Source organism: Thermobia domestica, chromosome 12 (genome assembly GCF_964235325.1).
Source record: "Thermobia domestica chromosome 12, izTheDome1.hap1.1, whole genome shotgun sequence".
In the NCBI taxonomy this organism is placed as follows: Eukaryota; Metazoa; Arthropoda; class Insecta; order Zygentoma; family Lepismatidae; genus Thermobia; species Thermobia domestica.
In genome coordinates, this window is record NC_137465.1 from 154,004,861 (window position 1) to 154,029,991 (window position 25,131).

A 25,131-nucleotide genomic window follows, 5' to 3' on the forward strand; every position below is an offset into this window, starting at 1 on the left:
TCTTTCTTTTCTGCTGCTGCTGTAAGTATCTGGAAAACACGAGACAGTATTGTCAAAATACACGTGTATAAGTTGCTCCTCCCCGTGGGGAGTGGGAGTGATACATCAGTAGCCAATCGTATTTGTGACAAGCGGAAGGATACAAATATTTTGTTTATCGGAGTTTAGAACTTACGCTGAACAGGGAGTAGATATGTGGCAGTTCTTTTGGGTTTGATGTAAATGTTGTTCACCTTGATTGTTCTATTTAGGTTTTTGATCGTACCCTTAACTGTAGGATGTATGACTAGTAGCTGCGTTTTTGTCAAGTTCATTTCTAGATATCATTGTTTACACCATTTGGAGAAAGTGTCGGTTTATTTCTCTTATTTTGTGATGATGTTTTCCGTGATTTTCGATGTAGTTTAGTAGGCAGTATCATCCGCATACAGATCCAGTTGTATGTTATTCGAGGTAGATGTACCATTTACATAGATTGTATAGAGTAATGGAGCTATAGTTGATCTTTGTGATACACCTTTTTGGATGAGGATTGCGTTTGATATTTCTTCGTTAAATTTCAGTCTGGTTTCTCCCTGTAGTAGGAAAACATAAATCCACCTGATAATTGAGGTTGGCCAGCTTGTGAAGTAATCCATCATGCCACACGGTATCAAATGCACTGCCTAAATCAATAAAATGGCTCCTAATTTAGGTTTCCTTTTGATAGCAATTTGTACGACATTACATATTCTGATGATGTGTTGTATGGTGCTGTACGTAGGCCTGAAGCCTGCCTAATTTTTGTTCAGTTGTTTGCTATCCTTCATATGTTCATGTATCCTGTTTACCATATTTTTTCCATTAGTTTGGAGAATGTAGCTGTTCAGGTAATGAGTCTATAACCTTTCGATTGGTTGGAAGAATCTAATTGATTTATACCACCTTTAAAGCTTGGAACGTGGTATCGGAAAACTTTATATATATATTACCTTGTATCTAAGAATTTAAAAGAAATTCTTTCAAATCATTTCAATGCTCTCTGGCATCTTTGTCAATATAAATTAGTAACACGCAGATAGATTCCTGCCTACCAATAGAACCCTCCAAGAAAGAAAGCAATAAATCTTTACTTCACAAAAATTGTTGAACTTCGCTTCTTGAGAAAATAAATCTTTACTTCACAAAAATTGTTGAACTTCGCTTCTTGAGAAAATATGTTACAAAATGGAGGGTTTTCACTACATAAGTACTTTTCCTGTTCATGAAAAAAATTGTTGCAATGTTCTTATTAATTCACTTGTCTGTTTATTGATGTGGAAATAATGAATATAAACTCAGGAAATGTCAACATTTTGAAGTTTACATGAATTTGTCTTTCCAAGTTTATCAGTAAGCTGGCAAAGATTACAGAAAACTCAGCAACAGAAAAGCGGCTAACGCAATGTGCGAGAACTTAGTTTTTATATGACATATTTTTCACAGTCAGGTAAATAATTTCTTGATCTGACTGATAATATTGCTGAAAATACTATAACAACTTGTAGTTTTACCTATTGAATCTGTTTTCTTGAAATCAGGATGTCTACTAGATGTTTGTTTTTAAATTCCAGGTTTTTTCCAGGTCCATTTTTTTAAAAACAAAGGAGTTATTACTGTTAATATCCCCTACCAGAAGGCCAGTTGAAAAAATGCACACTAACTGACAAAAGCACACAGAGTTCTCACCTTTAAGTAACGAGTGATTCATGTCCATTGATAATATTAACTTTTCAACATTTTGTTTTTACTACGTGAAGAAGTGATAAAAGTTATTAATTTAAATTCTAGGAACATATTAATTCACGATTACATGTTACTGCATATTCTCCTTGGATGGGCAATGTCCAATTATTTTATTTTTACAAATTTACTCATACAACGATGGAATGGCTACAGAACAGAAATACAGAAGTTACGAACTGTGAAACAAAACTACACTGGATTCACAAGTAACTTTTTTAGAACAATCAGCCTAGACCTGTCTGGTCCAAAGGTACCATTCGGAAGTCCTTGTACTAAAAGAAGCAGTTACTTATTACTTTGTTCTTGTGCTATATAATAATTCTGTAACAAAAATGTGTTAAGTTTGGAGTTGATTAAATACAACATATTCTTGCTTTGTATTGACTTAAAATTAATTTTCTTCATGTAATTTCCTTAAAACTTACCAAAAGTAGTTACATAAAATTAAAGTAAATTACTTTTCACTTCTGATAAGAAAAATAAACCTGGCTGTAAGTAGCGAAAACAAGGTGTTCAGATCGGTGTTTTTTGAGTACAATTTCTAGTGCAACTTTCTTCCTTTGTAAATAAAAGCACATGTTCTCATACTTTCACACTGTGTAAACCACATAACAAACTGCAGAACACAACATTATAATCTTGATTCTTATACTTTACAAGTTCAACGTGGCTTTCACTTTTTTGCTTCTTCATCCAAAGCAAGTGCTTCAGCATCAGTCAGCAGCCTTTCCCTTTTTATTTCTAACATTTTTATTTTCTTTAAATCTTTTCTTTTCTTGATATTTCTTGTCTTGTTTTTCAGTACAGTCTTTCAAATGCTCATTTCTCTGGTTGATGCATTTCAACATAATGAATCATGGTCTTTTGTGATATTAACATTAGATATCCCTCCAGCAGCATGTACAGCATCTAACACACTTCTTTAAGCAACCAATCTCTTGTTCTGTAGATTTTCCACGAAGCACTCTTTTTCAATGATGTAGCTACTTCCTACTGCAGCGTTACAGTAAAAAAGAACACAAATTTTATGCATGAAAGTTGTAAAAGCATTAGAAACGCCTTCCTTAGTGAATACATCATGTAGTAAATAATCTAATTTTTTGTCTTTTTCACTGAAATTTGTCAGCTTCTGTGTAATATCAGGATTCGAACACGATTTCAAATACTTTCGTTTCACCGTATCTGCATCTACAGGTACCATTTGCTGCTCTTCCACAAATGCTTCAAGAGCAAGTGTGATTCGTGACTTTCGAAGCGTTTCATTGGCCACAGTTTCTGGTAATGAACAATTGGCGCCTCTCGCAACTTTGAAGCAGGAACCATGAGCATTGCATTTCCTGAGCAAAAATTCCCAATTTCCTTGATTTCCAGTTTTTAAGTACCATTTTCCCTGACTGGTTCCTCATTTTTCGTAAAATTTCCTTTTCCAGTATTTCCATGATTTCTAGATTTGTACTGTAGCAAAAAATGTTTTCGAACTACCAAATAAAATATAGACAGAAACTGCCAAAGGAAAGCGAAAAATAAGAAGAAGAAAAAAAAAGAAGTGTCACAAGCAATTGATAGAACATCTCAGGTATCCCCGTGATCGCCATCAACATACTCATAAAACATAAGCTTTTGAGAAAAGAGGATTTTTCTATTATATGCAGTGAAAAAGGTAACATTGAGACAAATCCAGGTTTGTTGTTAAAATTCAGGCTTTTCCCAGGTTTCCCAGGTACAAAAATGAATTCCAGGCTAATTCCAGGTTCTCCAGGTCAGTAGACAACCTAAAAATTCAAGATTATGTTATCCAATCTATGGTTCAAATTTCCTTTACCCGTATTTAGAGCGGAGTCTTCTTCAGTTCTAATAAAAATAGGTCAAATACACTCCGGTCGGCGATAGATCAACACGAATGTCAAGTTTGGATGCTTCCAATTTTTAAAATTTTCTATTCCTGCCAATTTGATATTTATCTTTCCCCTTGGAGTCCCTCAAATGTTCCTTGATTCTAATCTTGATATTCCTTTTTGTCATGCCTACATGAGTGTCGACATGAGCAAGTAGCTTTATGGGTTTCTTTTAAAGAGAGAGCTCTTAATAATTTCTGTAACCTGATAACATTTTCTCCGAATTTACACCTCGTTTTAGGGAAAACTTAATTCTACAATTGGACGCAGTTTTTTTTTGTATGTATATTTTTAGAGTCTGGCCAGAAGGGTAGAGAAAGAGAAATCCATTTACTATTTTGGGCAATTAGCATTAGCATTCATTTATAATTCTACAGGTAAGGGGAAATTAAGAAACAACGTAGAATAAATCAGACTCATGAAACATTACACTAATTCTCTTTTATTTTTGTTATTGTTCAAAGAAGAAACTGAGATCACTATCAGGCAAGAAAATATAGTTCACATTATTATTTTTTCATAATTAAGAAGAGTTGTCTAATATAATTAAGATTACAATTTTAGTAAAGCACTTTGTGATTACCTTCTTTTTTAATAATGTGCGAGAATAGATATATGATAATTTTCTCCTAATCTATATTCACCTGTAAAGGCACGAACTTCACATTTCATTTGCTTTCACAAACAAATGACATTAACAGTATAATTTTCACACCGTTTGTGCTTCTAATTAATAGAGATTACTTTAAATATTTAAAAAAATGGACATTTTATCTCGAGGTTTTGGAATATAGAATAATGCAGTGTTGAAAAATAGTGTTCTCCTATTTTGAATTCTACGAAAAATCGCCATAACATTGGTAAAGCCATGTACAAAACATTACCCATATATCACGTAAGACATGCAAAAGGTTGTTTTGGTACAATTTTACACAAAATATCACACTTTTTTTTTCGCTCCAGACATACGTGATCTACACTTACTACATCAAAAGAAGTCTTCAAGTTCAGTCAATGAAAAACACGCATTTCACATTATGGGAATAGCTGAAGAACTGTCAGAAAAGTGGTGTAATAAGAACTTTATCACATACAGTAATACATTTTAAAAAAATTTCTAATGTCTAATTGATCAATTGATAATAGAACGATAGCCTGTTAAAACAATATAGTATGAACTTGCAGTACTATTTACACAACATAATTTTACATTGTTTTCGATGTATCTTGCTAATATTTCTCCTTATTCATACACAAATATAAAAAAAATCATTTCCATTCATATTTATAATATTCAGGAATACATTTATGTAATACAGAAAATAAACAACTACATAGCAATGCATTCCCTTTCAACATTTTCGATGGAAGAAAGAAACAGAATCTAGAACAAATAATCCCAGTTTATCCAAGAAATTTCGCTAAACAAAAGAAAAATACACTCTCAAATTCCTGTACAAAAGAAATGTGACAATTTTACTCTGATATGTGAAAATATTCTTCGCTTTAATATTTTACATCTAAAGTGAATATATTATTTTTTTAAAAAAAAAAAATTAATAAATATACCGTAATCAGGATAAACTTTTTGATATAAAATTAAAGTATTCAGTTTCTATGGATTATGGCTACTAAATACTTAGAACAAGCAGATCACGTGTTCTACGCAGTCTTACATTACATATGACAATATCTTACATAGTGTACAAAAAAAATTTTTAGTAGTAACAATAAACATAACACAACCACGTTAAATTACAACTACACACCTTAACATTATACTACAAAACTTACCACGAGAAATATATATAACTTTATATTTACAAGAAAATATACTGTATCAGATATACCAGATTATTTTAGCTGTTAAGCACCATTTGAGCAGGAGTTTATGTACTGAAGTCATGGACAGGAGAAAAGTATAGAAAATTTGCAAATGGTGAGTATTCTTATGAAAAATGTAAAAGTTGTAAAAATTCAATTACGAATATTTCAGATCTTACAGCAATTTGTACGACGGAATTGATTACAGGTACACTCATATCAGAAATTTTTGTCAGTTATCCAAGACTACACATCTGAAAAGAAATATCATAGCTCCCAAAATCTTTAAAATCATTTTTGTTTTGCAACTGTCAGAAATTAATCAAGTCTAAACTTCGTCTTCTTCCAGTCTACACATTGTGTTCATTAATGTATTGCAGAAAGCAAAACACATTTTAACGCAATGTAATTCGAATGTCACGTCTAGTCATTAAAATACAACGATTCAGTCTTTAAAAATATAGAATTAATAATTGTAAGTACATAATTAGCATTTTCCTAGTTCAATAACTGGAATTCTCCACTTCATAAGCAGATGTTGAAGGCTTATTTTTGTTAGTTCCTACAGAAATGTTTCAGTTGATTTTATAAAACATTTATCGGCACGAAAATTACAGTTAATAAATCAGTAGTAGTATGATAAATCAAAACTTTATAACTACGTATCTTTTCTACCATGATAAATAGCCAAACACAACTAAATTAGGAGTATTTAAGTCAATCAACATGCATTCTGTACATAACATACATGCATTTTAAAGTAACTAAGTAAATACACGTATGATAAAAAAAAAGGAAGAATGCTAATGAGTGTATTCTACAAAAATACATTAAATATCTGAACGTAGAGATGACATGAAACTCGTCTGAAACAAAATTAACCTATCGCCTGGAATGATACTAAACGACAAATAATAGTTACTTAATATCGTAACTCTTTTATCTAACTACGTATTGTGAAACTTGTCACAATTATGTTTGGGATTTGACATTCCTCTTTGGCAGGGAAATAACTGATAGGATACTTCTTTGACGCTATAGGAAATCTGAATGTAATATATCAGAGGAATTTCAGTCAGCATGTGCAAGACAATATCTAGTAAGAAGACATACTGTAGATACTCAGTTCTTGTACGCATGATATCCCAAAACTAATCTGCAATGTATACCTTCACCCTGGATCACTGTCCAATTTCCTACATCATCGTCTTAGCCATAAAGAGAAACGTGCAAGTAACCCAAGTCCTATAGTTCAATGGATCTCGTAAATAGTTACGTAAAAGAATCAGAACCTGTCTTGGACTGAATACTCCGACCAAGAATCAAAAGAAGAATCCCAGATCAAAACGAATAGGTTTTATTTGACTAAATAATTAAACCTTATAATAAGGTTTTTAAAGGGCTTTTAATATTTTAATATGCTATACACGTGACAGAACAAAAACAAATTACTTCATATTTATGGTATAAATTGGAAAGGAACCATACTTCTTTAATCTAGTATGACAAAATCAACCAGAGCGGTCTACACTGAGGACTTCTCCAACACGAAAATGACTCTGCCATTTCTTTCGGCAGTTCCCCTTCATTCCGTATTTGAAAGACGAAAAAAAGTTTGTATGTATGTGTAAAATAACAGAAATGCATTTTGTAGATGTAATTAATAGTCACGTATATGTAACTAAATTTGAGTTTAAACACTTAAATAATAATCAGATATACATATAAAGCCAGATACTTAATCGCTTTATAAGTTATTAGCAGCACTGCATAAGAGATGTTAAATATATCGGCTAACTGCAGTAAATTTTTGGCATGTTCTAAAAAGACAACAAAAGTAACATATAGCTACTTTTACACAACAAAATTATTTTCATATTAATTATTAATCATTAGGGGATATTAAATATTCTCTGTGATTCCACAATATTTTATATTCTGCTGAACAGTTACTTTTAACTACTGAACAGTATTTAATAATAACAACACATTCTTTGGTCACTATAGTAAAAGTTCGTACACAACAACATGAAATCGAATACATTGAATGGAATTTTGAACGAATGATAGGTACAGTTGAATTTAATATTTAGGAAAAAGAATTAAAATACAGGAACGAAAATCGTTTAAGATTGAGGAACCTCTATATTCGTTGTACATTATTTGAAATACTTTAAAGCACCATTTTTCGTAAATAAATAACGAACAACCCTAACTACAACCTCCTTCCTTTTTCATTCAAAGGAGCAATAAATATCTCTAGCCAAGAATCTGGATCACCTGAACTCTCTTTCTTTTACAAAGATCTTACCAAAGTCTTCACATATTGAACACATGAGAAGACTCAACTTCAAAAACTTATTATAAAAATGCAAATAAGGAAGTTTACAATATGAAAAGTATTTATGCAAAAATAAGTCAATATGAAGTGGATACGCATACGAAAGCTTTATGTCGACTCAGTGAATTTGTCTTTGGAAATAGGAAAGCAGTATCAATGGAAGTTTCCACTATTTCTACAGTAGACTGTTAAATATATGCGTATGATTACTAATTTAAGTATCATGTACATAACTGCTCTGTATATACGCATCATGTACATCAGTATATCTAATAATGACATACTGAGATTAATTATCGAAAGATAAGAAAAGGACGACAGCGGAGAAACGATACAAAAAGTCAGCTTTTCAGTCCATTATGTCATTTAGGATTGCAGCACGAAATGGAAAGTGTCTGAAGGACGGAGAGAATGAAAAAGAATAACTTGCAACTAAAATTATTTAGAACTGCGAACAAAATGATTACAAAAGTTATTTCGGTGATTGAAAATCAAGCAATACAGTAATTTGGTGTGCTTTGGAAATCAGCATGTACTTATCACTAAGGGATTTCCCAAGTCACCTGACGTCAAGTGCACCTGAAGATGACTGAAAAGCTATTTCCACACTTGTTTCCACCAACTTTATGAACATAGGCAAACGTATGTAATTGCAGAAGGTAAATACTTTACAGAAAATGTACACTCAAATTAATAATAGATCTATCTCTGTATCCGGTGACGAATTTCCGTTTTTCGTAAATAATATCGGTCAGCTCTGTGACCTTTTTCAGCATCAATTCTGGTTGCAGTACTGATCCTTTTATTTAGTTATTATCCTCCTCTTGCAAGGCATGTTATAGAGGTACGAATCATAAATCCATGTCACCTATATCTTATGTATTTGTAATTAATTATTGCATTAATATATTATTCATACTGATGGTGAAAAAAAAAAAAAAATGAAATCTTTAACATCCCACGGTTATGCCAGTTAAACTAAAGGAAAGGATACTGATGGTGGAGTTCATATGTATGTTTTAATAATTGTCCACAATAGCATTAATGTTTCTTAGTTAAAACGTTATTACATTGGTTATTGTAAATGTAGTATCTAATCATTCTTGAAATTGTTTCGTTAGAAAATTATAACAAAGGAAAGTCTGACTCCCCCAATTCTCCTTTTGAATTTTTTCTCCTCATCGTACAAAATATGTATCGAGGACGGTTACTGTCTTTTTAAAAATTTTCCTATCAGAATTATGAAAATTCGTGGTTACTTTTGTAACAAATTCTTGTGAATTTTGTTTCTTGTCTTACAAACAGTTATACTTGTTAAAAGGAAGAACTAAGATTTTTCATTATTCAGATAGAACAACTTGATAAAGCACAATAACGGTAATTTTCTCATTTTCTTTTTTTCTTTCGCTGAGAATAAAAATTTCGAAAGTGAAGAATTGAAAGAGTAACAACTTTTTTTTTTTTTTTTTTTTTTTCGTATGATACTGTGTTCTTATAATCTTCCAGGGTAACACCTTTCAACAATCGTTATTTTAAAAAAATCAAGTACTACAACCAGAATTAGTGTTGAGAAAGATCACACTTTTTGAAGTTATACTAAACAAACAAAAAATCATCTAAGATAGTGAAAAAGCAGAAACAATGAATAGAAAATAATCTATTCTCAACAGCGTTACAATGATGGGCAGTAAATATAATGTGCCAATTATTTTTCTCTTTCTATATACTGTAGCTTTCGCATCAAGTTTAGTATTACCAACATTTCCTGGTTCCTTTCTTTCTTTCTACAAACAGCCAGGTAAGCGACGACCGAGATCTGACAACACCAAAAGCAAAATACTTCGGCGGTATTAACAATTACATTTTCATATTATAAACTGTTTACAATTAATTTTTACTTATTAAGTTATATAGTCATTACAATTATTACTATATTAAGTTAGTACACTTTCATTAAATAATGAAAACTTATCTTCAAAAATTAAAACAAAAATCCTCATTCATTATTATCAAATAGAACTTCGCTTGTTCCTCTGAACATAATCCTGTTTGAAATACGAGTGCCTTTTTCATAATACCTCATTGTATATATTATATATTAAAAAATTACATATATTTGATTATTCACATACACTGTGATATCTAAATCTACAGTACTTTAAGAATATGACACGTGTACTATAATAAATAATTTTCTATACTATTTACGAATCCTACATCCATTTCATCACCACACAACAGAAAAATATAAATTAATTTCAGTCACCAAAATACCTCAGTTGCTAATGTAAAACTACATTTACTCACTACATAAGGAAAATAAAAACGAGGATCTTCAGTTCATTCAGTATGGAATCTACAATGAAACTTTGTAAAACAAATATAAAAGGAACAAACTTCACGGCAATCAATGTTATGGCACAAAAACTCACCATGCAAACTCTTACATTCAATTAAAACTACATTTAATTTCAGGAACCGTTTTCGCCATACAATAACTAACATTACTCATTTATACAACGAAAATATTTCACAAACACACACAACATTTGCTCATGATCTTATTAATTATTAAGTTTTAAAACAGAGGCAAATTAACCAGGTGCCTTTTGAAATCTATGTACATGTTAATCTAAGTTTTGAATAGGTTCAGTCGTGGATTGGATTTTATATCTTCCTTATTTACCAACTCCTCCACCAGAAGAAAAAAAAAACCTCTTTCAACATCTCTCATAAAAATACCTTTCTTCGATTCACAACGAACATTCCTAAAAATAGTTTCATATATTCTTCTCATCAATTATAAGCTTAAAATCATAAGTTTCTGTAAGAAAATGTAGAGAAATTCTTTTATTACGCGTGAAAATTACGCCGTTTGAGAAATAGCATTTAATTTATTTGGACTTGAATATATATGGACTTTGAATTGAATATATGGACTTCATTCTGTATAAAGGAATTGATCCACGTGATGGTTAAAAGAAGTTAAAATTAAACAATAATTACATACGAATAAATGTAACTTTACATTTATTGATTTATTCAAAGCACGTTATGAGCCATAACTTGACCCTTGGTTCCTTGATTATAAGCAACGTTTTTCGTTGCTGAGCTCCTTTCTACACAACGTGAGTTTATAAGATTTCCTGTTTTACAGTGTTCCTTCAAAATCAAACGTGGTCTGGCTTGGCAACACTGTCTATATTTTGATCCGTAGGTTTCATGGCGCCGTACACGAAGAACCAATGCTATGTAAATGCTCACTACCCTTAAGATGAAATGTAAGATAATGAGCACACAAGATGAAATATGGTCACATGCACTCCAACGTCAAGCCCCACACTGCAAATGGAACGGTCACACTACTACTTCTGACCGACCCCAGAAATAAGAGAGCATCTTTGCAATATTAAAAAATTGGCAAGTTATTATGGCTGCTGCCTTAAGGAAACTAGTCTTTCTTGACAACCCCGTACGTAACCTTCTAGATCGTAGAGCTTTGTATACGAAACCCTCGGTTCACAAACAAGATTTATGAACCACTTTTCTCTCGGCTTACAAACAATATTTCAGAGTATGAACGCATATGCATACATGTACTCATAATTCTATGTGCCCAGTAATGCTTCTGCACGTTTATACCATAAACATTATCCGTCAGAGAGTGCTATTATCAAAAACTACTTTTTCTTCTCTTTTTTTTTTCCACTTTGTGTTTCCTTGCCCTCATGATGTTTTGTTTAATTTCGTGTTATTTATCGTGTTACTTATTTCGTGTCTTTAAAAAACAATACTGTTATTTTCATTTTATATGCTTTATCACACAAAACACGTATGTGAAAAATACATACTGTACCATGTTTCTGTGGCTAGAACGGATTAATTGCATTTACATACATTTCAATGGGAAAAAATAATTTCGGTTTACAAACAGTGATATGGAACGGATTAAGTTCGTAACCAGTGGGCCCACTGTATAAAAAATTTGCATTACTTGAAGGAACTTGTAAAGATATATAAATAAACAACATTGAAAAAGTTTAAAATAATCAAATGAAGGGTTTGGAAGATACGTCGCAACAACGATCATTTAATTTTTTCTTTCAAAAATTACTTTTTAAAATTTCTTCTTTATTAAATCAAAAATGAAGTCGAATTTGGGAGGAATGTAAAAGCCAGGATCAAGAATAATCTCTGAAAATCTGAAGTTATTTGCTTCAGTGTTCTTTTAGAAATTCGATACGATATCTGGTGTACGAGGTAGTCGCAAGCGGACTAGTTCCCTTAATAATGGACGGGACTACTTCATATGTCGTATCTTATGACGAGTATATTAAATTGCTATGTCCTTACATGTATAATACAAAATACACTTGCGCACTGGAAGTTTGAGTTAATGTTTAATTTGAAGAAACGGTATATTTGTTCAAAAAGTAGAGTAAAACAAGCTAAAAAAAAAAAAAAAAAAAAAAGAAAAAAAGAAAAAAAAACTATTATTAAACTTTTTAGCATATTTTTGCGAATCATAAATTCTGCTAAGCAATTAAAACAAATTTTCATCCCTACTGATTAATTGAAAAGCGTATGTATAATTACTCCGTATAAGGATTTACAAAAAGTATCACAATTTCAGATTCGGCGAAATCCTAAGGCCTCAATTTTACAGTTATGTGAGTACAGAAATAAAGGAATACAACTGATTTATTTTCACACCTAATTCTGTACAGGTATAAATATAATTCACAGAAAGGAAAGGTGATTGAACTCAGGTCTCTGGCCTACCGATCGGTGGGTTAACAATTGCGTTAACCTGTCCACTTTTATCAAGAAAAGTTAGAAACACCAACAACAGATGTTTGGCTGATCTGGAGAAGAACCTTGTAAAATATAATAAACGAAATGATTCAGAAACAGAAGGTTAGGATTCGGTTCTTCGCCCAGCCGCACATTTACTCCTTCAATTTAAGGTTTCAATTTTTTAACAAAATGAACACCGAATCCACCTACAAAGTACATAAATGCCAACATTTATCTTGCTGCACGAGCACGACTAAGCTTCACGAAGTTGTTAGGTTTAAAAATTGAAAATATGGGTGACTTTGAAAGTTATTCATCAAATTATTCCAACACGATCTTCCTGACATTACTTATCATGTGGACGATAATCTCAATACGTATAACTGCATTAGACAACGTAATTTTATTTGTATTTATATAATAATTTAACACTATGGTTCGCATATTTAAAGAGTTCTTTACAAAAAAAGATTAGATTACAATGGGACTTTAATTTAAATTCAGAAAATATGACAACTAGAAATTAAATAAAGGATAATACGATAAAGTACGAAAATGCAGGTAAAATAATATTGTTACATAGGACGGATCTCACTGTTAACACCAAAATGACTGTCTACTACAATTTCTACACATAAACATATTAAAGTTTTAATAGAATATTATCTTACATCTACCTCCTCCTTCACAAGCAAGAAAGAAACTTCTCACAGCTAAAACTTATAGCATATCTTTTGCTGGTTTTCCAATTTTGCAAGTTAGATCAAGAAGACATTTATTTCAACTGAGTGATTCGAAAGTTTTCAATCTTAACTGTCAGAAAAGGAAAGTTCTAATTTAATAGAGATTTGAATAGTATAAGTACAGTACTTGGCAAACGTTAGTATCTCTCTTCCCTAAAGAAGATAGCCCGATTTCAGTATTAGGTGTCGCAAAGAACTCGGAATCCTCCCCACTGGTCTAGTGGCTAGCGCATATGCCTTTGGTGCACGTGGTTCCGGGTTCGATTCCCAGTGGAAGAGCACCAAAATAATAATTTCATAATCTTTTACTTTTAATAATCGTCTTTTCCCTTTAGTGTAGAGGGCATAACGTACGTTATGCAAAATAAATATTTTTTAAAATTATCTCGAATCCATTAATATGTTGGTGGTAAAATACAATTTTCTTTACTTAATACAGATATAACCACAAATCGCTTATCCATCTGAAGATTATTGATTAAAAAAAAAAAAAAAAAAAAAAAAAAGCGAGAGTATTGACTTTTGCTTGCGGCTATGCAAGACACATTATTAGAACATTTATATGGTCTGGCAGATGAGATGATCATTGACTTGTACGTCCAATACAAATCTTTTGAGTCTGCAACTGGATATTCTTCTTCTTATTATTATTTTATTTATTTATTTATTTATTTTTATTACATTTCAATTTACAAAAAGAAAAAAGAAAAAAGCGTCATGCATAATTACAGGATGTCACTTTTTTCCCTCCTTTACAACAAGCTTCTATCCAAGAAAAATGAAGAAGGAATTTCACGAGGATTGCATAAGAGGTTACTGGACTCAGTAACACCAACCCTAGTGACACCACCTGAAGTGAAATACAACAAACCCAAAGAATAGGGACACTTGGCAGTTTATAGGGAAGGAAATACTACATTCAAATTTGCTGCTTTGCTCACTGATCAAAGATAAAAATCACTATGTACTCCGTACCACCAAATTTCCGTAAGCACAGCCGAATATCGGTGGTTTAGAATCTTAATTAAATAGAGAATTATTCTTGAACTTACAACTCGTATATTGCTGCATACAACAACGACGTTTCAAATCTACAAACGATGTATCAAACCTACTCGAGGTTCGTCTTCAGATTTTTGAAGGAATAAGAAGATAAAAGTAAACTGAAATCAAAATTAAAAGAAAAATCTACATGTAAAGGTGCGCCCACGTGAAGGTAATTCCACTGACATAAGTCCCACAGAAACTTCACCCAAACTTTCCGTTACATCCCAATTCGTATTCGTAAGAATTTGCATTAGTGGAATTATCTACACATGAGATTTAACCATGCGTTTTTCTTTTACTTATGATTTTAATACTTCTTCTAAGTTATACCTTCAAAAACCCGACGATGAATTGTGTATAAGTTACAAACGTATTTCTTCTTTGAAATGTTAGTGCAAAGGTAATTCTTTATTTAAAGAGCTATTCCTCACGTAACAACCCTCAGAATGGATATAAGCAAAATTCGAACCTATTCGGAACATAAATTTTGAAACACCGGAAAACAAACCCATCATCAATCGTACCCAAAGCAAGTCTGTTAAGTTACCTTTAATCTACACTCTAGCTCACGTATTTCTTAATTCACCTATCAATAATATTGTTACTTCCTGCATCGCACAAATATGTTCACATTATAAGTATTTTTAGTGTTTTAAGACCCAAAAGCTAGCTAGCAAGGGTTTCATGGTTCATAAAATGTCAAATTCTGTACAAATATTTTTTAAATTGATTTTAAAAAAAATATATACATGCATATATACATATCATACTTGTTCTGGCTCTAGACACAACACCAATTAAGCTTAAAGATAGGCACCGTACAAACACACCTGAGATCTATCCAATCCATGTCTGAACCAAATACTACCACTATTACCAACGCTATAGCTCTATTAGTATTTTGTATAACTTAAGTGAAATAGACAAAACCACAAACTTGCATGGCACGTGTGGTATATGAGGCCTCTTGTCACCTGAGCTCAGATAAATACTTCACTTTTCGCTTGGATTAAGAGATCTTGGAAACTTCCTCTAATAAATCGGAACCTGCTCTTTTGTGTTGCTTCTCCATCTCTCACTTTGTAACTATTTAGATGGTTTTGGAAATTTTTCAGTGCACACTTCACATTGTTCTTACAGTATGATTCAGTATCTGAAATAAATAAATACATAAAAATAGGAAGAAATTATTATACAATATAATCCTTTGAATTTGGAATATTACATATACACTCCCGTTAAATGGTATTACAAGGTAACTAAAAACTTATTGCCGTTATACAGTAGAAATAAACAAAAAGTAATACAATGAACAGTACATACCTTTAGGTTTCAAACATCTTTTGCCGGCAACGTACCTGCAACTACACAATACCCCGGTGATAAAACCTAGCGGTCGTGGATGCAAAGAAGTCGATGAGTGCGTTCTGCAGTTTTCCTCATGAATCTCTCACGCAGGTATTGTCATAGGAATGAACAGGTGGTAATGCACCATGCACTCTTTGCAATTGATGTAGAGGTCAGCAGTGATGCTCCGACCAGGTGGAAGTAGCTCGTAACGCATCACTTGTGGACAATTCCATCATACAAAGAGCATAACCTTTCGTGGGTGCAGAGGTGGTATTGAGGTGTGAGGAACAGGGTCACGTGTGGCGACAACCAAAGTCTGGTACACCTGGGAGTGACCCCTTTCCGTCACAGTGACCATGCGATCAAAGATGGGTGTGTTCAGGTGACGAGTGAACAAGAACAAACAGGCTGTCACTCGTTATTCCTTGATGGCTGCTGACAATGTGTGGGGTATCAACTTTTTGTTTTATCTTGTATGACTTCCCTATCCCATGCAGGTGCAGTCTGATTATTTCAGCGGAAACATGGAACTTTCTGCAAGTTCATCACAGGTTAGACCACTGTCCTCTTCAATAGCTGCTTTCAGGACACCATCATCCACATGTGGTCTCACTGGAGACTCACCCGAAAGGCTCACATCTCCCAAACAGAATTTCTATAACCAATGCCTGGCAGTGCGTTCGTTCACGGAATTCTCTCCAAAAGTTTGGTATATGCGGCGACTTGATTCGGCAGCTGACAGGCCCACTTTAAGGTCATACAACAAACACACACGAACAAGGTGCTTCGATACTTTCATTTCTCTTCGACACTGGACGAGTTATGCTATCTGCGCACAACGTGTCTATAGTACTGAAGGTCGATGGTCAGACTAACTTCCGATCACGTGGCAGGCACGTGCCTCATTTCATTTCCTCTTTGTGAGTGCATGATTAATGGGACGTCAAAAACGGCAAGAACTTTTGTTGGTTACCTTATTTATTGAACACAATTTACCAATCACTAAGTATACTGTTCTTCTTCGCCCGGGAACATATTAATGGAAAATATTTGAAACATACAAATCTAGCCTGTGGGCCTGAAAACGTGATGAAGCAAGTTCGAATTATAAAAGACGGTAGGTTCACACTCAATTTTTATGGAAAAGTAATTAACACCTAGATTAAAGACATCATATTCAGGAAATGAAAATATGAATTACAAGATTGACCGTAGCTTCTTGTAACTTTAATTTCATAAGATGAAAACCAGAATCTATCTAATGTTTCAGGTTACTACTGTCGGTTTTTGATTATATTTTCTTTAAATTTCTTGTCGCTTATTAGTTACATTGCGCTATAAGTTTTTTCTATCTTTTCTTTTGTTTTTGTTTCTTTAATGAACTTTCATTTTACATGAAATGGCATCACTTACCTTTAAGAAGGAACCCTGAATCTTTTATTGTCTTATGTTGTGTTTTCCATACTTTGTAGATGTGATAGAATACTGCTGCGTAAAATTGGTTCACAACACTCATAACTTGTTCTTGTTGATTGCATTCTCTGCAAGAAAAATGAAAAGTGCTGATCAGCGAAACCAACCATACCATCTTAATGAAAAAATATCTCTAACTACATGTATTCATGACTACTTCCTGAGTTATATTTCTCTGCCTGACTTTGAAGGTTAGTGCGAGACCTGGTTAATACGAAATGCTACGAAACTATAATTAAAAGTATATTTAAATAAGTGTATTGATTATTTTCACAGTTTCCTACTACACTGTAGAATTACAAGAAAAACTGAGTAACACTTAAAGGACTTTAATTATCATAAGCCATATGTTTTAATTCTTATTTATTATTGCAAGTGTTGAATACATGTATTTCTTACTTTTTTAAATATGAAATTCTTGTATATGAATGACTTTTTTCGCTATGATGAACTTACAGTAATCAAACTCAGCAATTTTCAATCAACAGGCTGCGAGCAAGACCAATAGTACAAAAAGTAAATCAAGTGAAAGCCAGTGTTCAGAGATACTGTCAGCCGTACTACCTGACCGTTCCACGACAATTTTAACAACTTGTTTCTTTTTTTCTTTCTTTCTTTTTTTTTTCACAATAACCGATCTGTTTACATTATAAGAAGTTTAAAAGTGTATTATGAGACTCAGAAATACTTTCCTCTTATAAACTCGCGGTAATAATATATGTGGCAAATAAGATAGCACATGATTATGAAGAATTGATATTTCTTATATGATTGCAATAACAGAAGTATGAATGGAAATTTTATTTTAAGAAAGAGGGGGAAAAAATGAAAACTCTTACCTATTTAACAAACCTTCCCGTAAAGTTTGTAATGTCATACGTGTCATATTAAGACTCATTATAACAAAAGGGAAGCTCTGCTCCCCTTTAAGAGACAACTTATATATATCAAGTGCCATTGGTGCGGTATCAGGAGACATGACAAGGAAAAGGAGCTGGAGAAGACCCAAAATTCCAACACCTCGTAAATCAGTGGACGGATCATTTCCCTGAAAGAAAAAAGAAATTATCTAAGACCATGCTTAGTAAAAATCAGTTTTATTTCAGATCCGTTACACAACACGAACACTGAGTCTCAATTACTCAGAGAAATGACGGAATGCATACTCATTAGTTAGAAAGATCAGTTAAGCACTTAGTAAGTACGTTTCCGCAAACTGTTTCAAAGCTGAACTAACTTCTCCAGTGCAATGCAGTGATAATTTGTTACATATGTCTTTGTCTTGGTAATCCTGAAACTATTTGTAAGAAAACAAACGTTAAAAAGTGTTCTGTTTTTGTATATTTCTCTTACTTCTCAAATTGTGTTAGAAGTTGTGTCTCTAATTGGATTCTTAAGCCCCCTTTACCTCTCCTACATATAGTACACACGAACTGGTATCACTATAATCGCCCTGAAGACGAGGACGATCTCAGTCTTGAAACGTCGGCTCTAACATCGGACTTCACCTGGCTGATATCCCGAGAACATATGTATAATTCAACATGTAGTTTATTTAGCAGTGTAGTTAGTTTTCACAAGTACTCGAAACAGTTAGCGGAAACAAACTTACTGGATCTCAAAGCAAGATGCTTGAACGTTTTAACACTGAACCTTGATTGTATGAAATACAAAATTTATGAACTACTTGTATACACGGATACGGCTTAGCACCGTAATTATAGAAGAGTTTGCAGTGATGTAAAGTAATGTTTAGATTTCTGCATATACGTATATGTGCATGCCTTTATTTCTGATTCAAAATTTTTCTAATCGCGTCTCTAATTGTTTATGAAACAAAATTACTAAAAGTAACAATAACATATTCATGGGTAAAAGTTACTCTGCATATTGCTCGAGCCCTCCCTGCCGGTCTACTGATTAGCGCGTGCGCCTTTGATGCACGTGTTCTGGCTTCAATTCCCGGTGGAAGCACTGAAGTTTGAACACATTATGGTGGTTTAGATCCCATTTTGAACCTTGCGTAGCACTGTCACCAACTCTTTCGCCTTTCTAGAGCATTCCCGGGTTTGATTTCCGGTGGGGATATTCGGTGAAAAAAGTGTAAAAGCTCTTTCAGGCCAGCCCTCCTGGGTAAGTTATTACTTGTGGTTTTCCTCATTCACACAAGGCAAATACTGGGATGGTACATCAGACAATGGCCCCAGGCCGCTTCCTTAATTCTTCCTCGATTCCCCGGCCAGTGTGATCGCCAAGCGACGTCATCCCTTATACGTGACGGGCTAACATGGCCACAGATGACGGAAGCCCAGAAATCTAATCCTAATCCTAATGTAGGACCATGTATTATACAGCGTCGTTACTGAAATGGGAGGCTCAACTTCAATAAACAAACAAGTATACTGCTCGACAAGCACTTCACAAGTAAGAGATTACGGAACAAGCACTATAATGTATGTACACTCATGTCCAAAATTATTGTCGCATGTCTATAAATATGTTGTTCTAGGAATGTAATTTGATAAGGAATTCGCCCGGTATTTCTTATAATGTTAATATGTATATTGTAAAACTTTGTGTAATTTCGTCTCATATAAGGAAGAGGTAGAGCAGTTAATAAAAAGAGTGTCCGGAATCGACTCCCACTACCAGTTTTTATTATAAAAATCCACTATAAGAGTATTTGTACAAAATACTATACAATTTGTTCTCTATTTTAAAAGGGTAAGTAAAAGGCAGTCTTTGACCGTAAGGTCGCAGACAGGATCTCCAACAGAGCCCCGAAGCAGGCAAAGTGGAGTGGAATTAGGTTCCCAAAGCTTCGAAGCAAGCAGTGGGTAGGTTAGATGGCCAACAGAGCCCCGAAGCAGGCAAAGTGGCTGAGGTTTGGATTCCCAGACAGAGCCCCGAAGCAGGCAAAGCCAGGAGAAAGGATAGGCGTAGTCCCGTAGCAGACTAGAGGCCCTGAGATAGGTTACTCCTAAAGTCCCGAAGCAGACAGTAGGAGGGTCACCAGAAAACTGGCACTGAGCTGGATTCTTCTGCCCAATTTATAGCGTCCCTTGGGTGGCGGTGGCGCTTCTGCTTCGATTTCGTCTTCTGCTCCGTGGGAGGGACTAAACGTCGTCTGCAGGTGATTGCAGGTCCTTCTGGTGGAAGTTCCTCTTAATGAAACACGTGGTGGTGTTTATAAACACTTGATGCGTGTATTTGTTTACAAACAACTTCACATGGGATATTACACTCCCCTGGCTTGTTTAAAAATAAGCCGAAGAGTTATTTTTGTTTATGTGATAGTTGGCAACACTGTTGGCACACACACAAAAGAAATCACTGAGCACTAAACACTTGTGGCACTGAAATGGTTCTATTTTTTCTGAGAAATTTTTGATATGTGCTCTTAAATAGGAACATAATCCTAAAAAGCTTTTCAAAGTTCTTTTAGTAGTTGGTTTCTTAAAATTTCGAATCTTGTTAGCGATTTTAGGTGAAATCTTGATTTCTTTCCCATTAACTGTGAAGCCTAAAACGTCCAATTCTGTGTATAATAAGTGGGTCTTCTTTGGACTGGCACGAAAATCATGCTTTCTTAATCTTTTAAAAAGTAATTCTAAATCCGATAACTGTTGTTTCCAATTTTTACTTCCTATGACCAAATCATCAGCAAAGGCAGTTATACGGGGTGGTAGGCCCTCTAAAAGCATGCGTACAGCTATACTGAGTCCGGCGGCGGAACTGGAGTGACCCATGGTACACCTCTGAAATTTATATGCCTTTCTAGTATGGTTGACCTCAAAAGTCATGTATTTTTGGCTTTTGGGATGCAACAATAGCTGAAAATACGAGGATTTTATGTAAATTGTGGATATAGAGTTTTTTCCTCTTAAAACGTGTAGAATATCCTCCGTATTTTGAAATGGTATACTTAAGTAGTGTGAGAACCTATTGCAAGCTTGGAGGTTCAAGACTAGCCGGAATTCCGAAGTCCCGGGCTTTTTCACAATGAGTAATGGCGATGAAAACGAACTATCGCTAGTTTCCTTGATAATATTAGCGTTTAAGAGTTGCTTAATTTGTAAGTCAATTTGAGGTCTTACTGCTAATGGAACCGGAGATCTTTGATGGAAGGATGCTCCTTTGTCTATCCGTATTTTATGTATATAACCTCGGAAATATCCAATATCTGTTGGTGAGTAGGAAAAAACATCTCTATATTTAAAGAGTAAATCTTGTACGGCTTTCTTTTTTTTTTCTGATAAATCGGGGTTTATGTCAAACAAATTAATATCAAAAAATGATTTTGTTTCTTCTAATCGATCCTGAATTTCTTTGTCTGATCTGTAAAAAGTTTCGTCATCATGGCCACTATCTGGACAATTACCCTGTAAATCTATTTCTTGAAGGTTCTCTTCTACATATGCTACAGGTGTGTTCTTTGCTAGTGTTACCGGCTTGTTTGTAGGATTCGATATTAATAGAGTGAGGTTATTTTTAGGTACTTTGGTAGGCAATGTTTGCAGACCATGCCTGTCTAATAAATTCTCCAATGGAGAAATAAAAAAATGTTTGTGTTTCTTCTGCTGATTTTTAATACTAATAGATAAAAAGAAATGTGTCCTGGCAGGTATAGTGACTTTTCTGGTTGTGAAAACATCAGCCGCCTTGCATTGCCTAATTGTATTCATGGCACTAGCCGATAGTTTTTCCTGAGCATTAATCTCCCTTGGATACTGTGGAGGTCTAGGTTTTTTGTACACTTACAGTGTATGATTTTGCAAATCGATCTTTGCTTGCAATCGGTTTAAAATATCCTCGCCAAATAGAGGTAGAAAGTCTCCATGTTCTAAGATTCTGAAGTAATGTGAGAATGTCGTTGAGCCCAATCTAAATTTAATTAAAGCTATGTATCGTAGATTTATAATAGAATTCTCAATTCCTCTCAAATTAGTGTTAAAAGGGATTAATTTTGTATTAGGAGGAATGGCTAATCTAGGCCAGAGAGACAACGAACTTCCGGTATCAATAATTACAGGATATTTTTCTCTATTGACCGATACATTAACTAATAATTTATGGTCTTGATTTAACATGTTAACACTTTCTCTTCTTTCCGACAAAAAAGCCAACTGCGTATAGCGATGTATTCCCTGTTGTCTGATGTTCATTTTTATCTATGTTTTCGGCTCCCAGAACATTTTCTTGTAAGGGTCTGTCCTGGGGCCCGTCTATACGTTTCCTTGTTGTTGTGTATTTTTAAAACATACGCTGGAAGTATGACCTCTCTTATAGCACGTCCCACATACAGTGACAGTTTCCGGTCTAGGCCTATCATTATTGTTATTATTATTGTTTTTAGGATCATTCTTTCTCCCATTTTTCTGATGGTTCTGATTATTATTTGTGTTTTTCGATGTATGATTATTACGGCCGTTTTTTCTAAATTGTGAAGCTTTCAAAGCATTCTGGGCCACTAAAAGTGATAGTTCGGCCATCTGGTTTGCTAATTTAGAAAAGTCTAACGAATTAGTTGTATTAGAATTACTAGAAGTGCTAGGCGCCGGGGGATCGGGCGGGGGATTCTGACTCGCGGTTTGGTGGGAGGAATTTGTAGGTATTTGACTTTGTGGTTTAGCTTGTAATTGTGGTGCAGAAGGTGCAGGGAACATAGGAGGAGGTTGTTGATATTGACTCCAATTATGCGCTGGATTATATAACGGATGTGTGATTTGTTGTTGTTGCTGGTGAACAGGAAAGGAAGCGCCAGCGATTGGTCTTGAATGTAAATTGCTGACTGGTGTATTTTGTTCGCACAGCGAGTAAATGGCCTGCTGAAGCTCAACATAATCACGTTTCTTCATCAAGTCATTCGCTTTTTCTAAATTATGTAAGTGAGTCTGTAGAGCCTGAACAGTTGTAAAGGATTCCAATGCTATTTTTTGTAAAAAAATTTTCTGCAAACCTAATGATAAATAATTGATTTTCTGTTCCTCGGTGGCCTGAGGTAAAACTTGCCTAATTACTCTTAATTTCCTAAGAAAATAAGCATCTATAGGTTCATTTTCCCCTTGCTGAACCTGGAAAATTTCAAATTCCGCCTTATACGCTGGAAGTTTAGGTCTGCTCAAATCTATTAATTTGCCTTTTAATTGCAAAACTAAATCCAGAGCGACATCCTGTAAATACATAGGTAACAGTTCTTTTTTCTTCTGTTCATTCCACGAATGTAATAATGCCAGATGGTCAAAGAGCATAAAGAACCTATCGGGATCCTCCGTCACGTGACCCGAGTATTTAGTAAGATGCGGTACATTAAAGGAAAGACGCGAATTCTGCTCCATATTAAAAATGTTTTCTGGAAAAGTGTTTTTACCAGTTCTAGTTTGAGGCATAAACAAATTCAGTTCACTAAAAGCACTAACAAGATTCGAAATTTTAAGAAACCAACTACTAAAAGAACTTTGAAAAGCTTTTAGGATTATGTTCCTATTTAAGAGCACATATCAAAAATTTCTCAGAAAAAATAAAACCATTTCAGTGCCACAAGTGTTTAGTGCTCAGTGATTTCTTTTGTGTGTGTGATTCCTCAGTGTTGCCAACTATCACATAAACAAAATAACCCTACGGCTTATTTTTAAACAAGCCAGGGGAGTGTAATGTCCCATGTGAAGTTTGTAAACAAATACACGCATCAAGTGTTTATAAACACCACCACGTGTTTCATTAAGAGGAACTTCCACCAGGAGGACCTGCAATCACCTGCAGACGACGTTTAGTCCCTCCCACGGAGCAGAAGACGAAATCGAAGCAGGCAAAGCCAGGAGAAAGGATAGGCGTAGTCCCGTAGCAGACTAGAGGCCCTGGGATAGGTTACTCCTAAAGTCCCGAAGCAGACAGTAGGAGGGTCATCAGAAAACTGGTACTGAGCTGGATTCTTCTGCCCAATTTATAGCGTCCCTTGGGTGGCGGTGGCGCTTCTGCTTCGATTTCGTCTTCTGCTCCGTGGGAGGGACTAAACGTCGTCTGCAGGTGATTGCAGGTCCTTCTGGTGGAAGTTCCTCTTAATGAAACACGTGGTGGTGTTTATTATAAACACTTGATGCGTGTATTTGTTTACAAACAACTTCACATGGGATATTACAATATAATCGGCAAAGACGTGTGTGTAGCAAATTTCATGTCAAAAGAGCAGCAAATAAGAACAATAAAACGAAAATAAAATTTTCTTGTCCATTTAGCAACATTTTACTTTACGCATTCTAATTTTCGTACTTATAATTCTTTTCCTATGAAATTTACCACAAATATACATATCCTGATTATACACATAGTATCCGTATTAAAAGATCATCCGTAAATCATTATCAAATTATATTCTTACAAGAAGGCAGTTATAGATATGCGACAATCATTTTGGACATGAGTGTACCTACACATTTTTCATTTATTCTAGAGAAAAAAGACCTTTTTTGAGTGCCAGGAAAATAAGAGAATATATACATTAGGATCTTACGGAAATTATCCTGAATAAATTGGCTTCACACAGTACAAGAGCCATTGACGAACTTCCATTTCTGCAGCGATGAGCCTTCACGTAACCATAATGTGAATTAATACTACAATTATACTGCTAACTAACCGTATAGATGAAACTCATTTACGTCATGCCCTATAATGTTGACAGTAACAAGGTTCATGGTGGCTCAGTGGTACAGCACTTACTCTAGTATTAGGGGTCCCTGGTTTGATCGCAGTCCATGTAAATTTGTGGCGGCCAACATTATGTTTCTTCGGGTTCTCTCGTTTCCTCTCACATTCTTATCCTACCAGTCATTTCATAATCATTCACTTTCATTACATATCCGTCCCGTTTAGATTAAAGAACATAACCGTTATACGT

At 34.1% G+C, this 25,131-nt stretch overlaps 1 protein-coding gene across 1 annotated transcript in view; it reads right to left on the bottom strand.

The window, feature by feature from the left end:
• Window positions 1-4,084: 4,084 nt before the first annotated feature.
• LOC145666746 (ELMO domain-containing protein 3-like) overlaps window positions 4,085-25,131 on the bottom strand; it is a 56,000-nt gene continuing 34,953 nt past the window's right edge. Inside the window, exons 6-8 of the mRNA XM_081734289.1 lie at window positions 18,074-18,282; window positions 17,175-17,302; window positions 4,085-15,564 (exon numbers count right to left, since the gene is read on the bottom strand). Coding sequence (XP_081590415.1) covers window positions 15,392-15,564; window positions 17,175-17,302; window positions 18,074-18,282 — 510 coding nt within the window. The 3' untranslated portion in view covers window positions 4,085-15,391. The remainder of the gene's footprint in view (window positions 15,565-17,174; window positions 17,303-18,073; window positions 18,283-25,131) is intronic.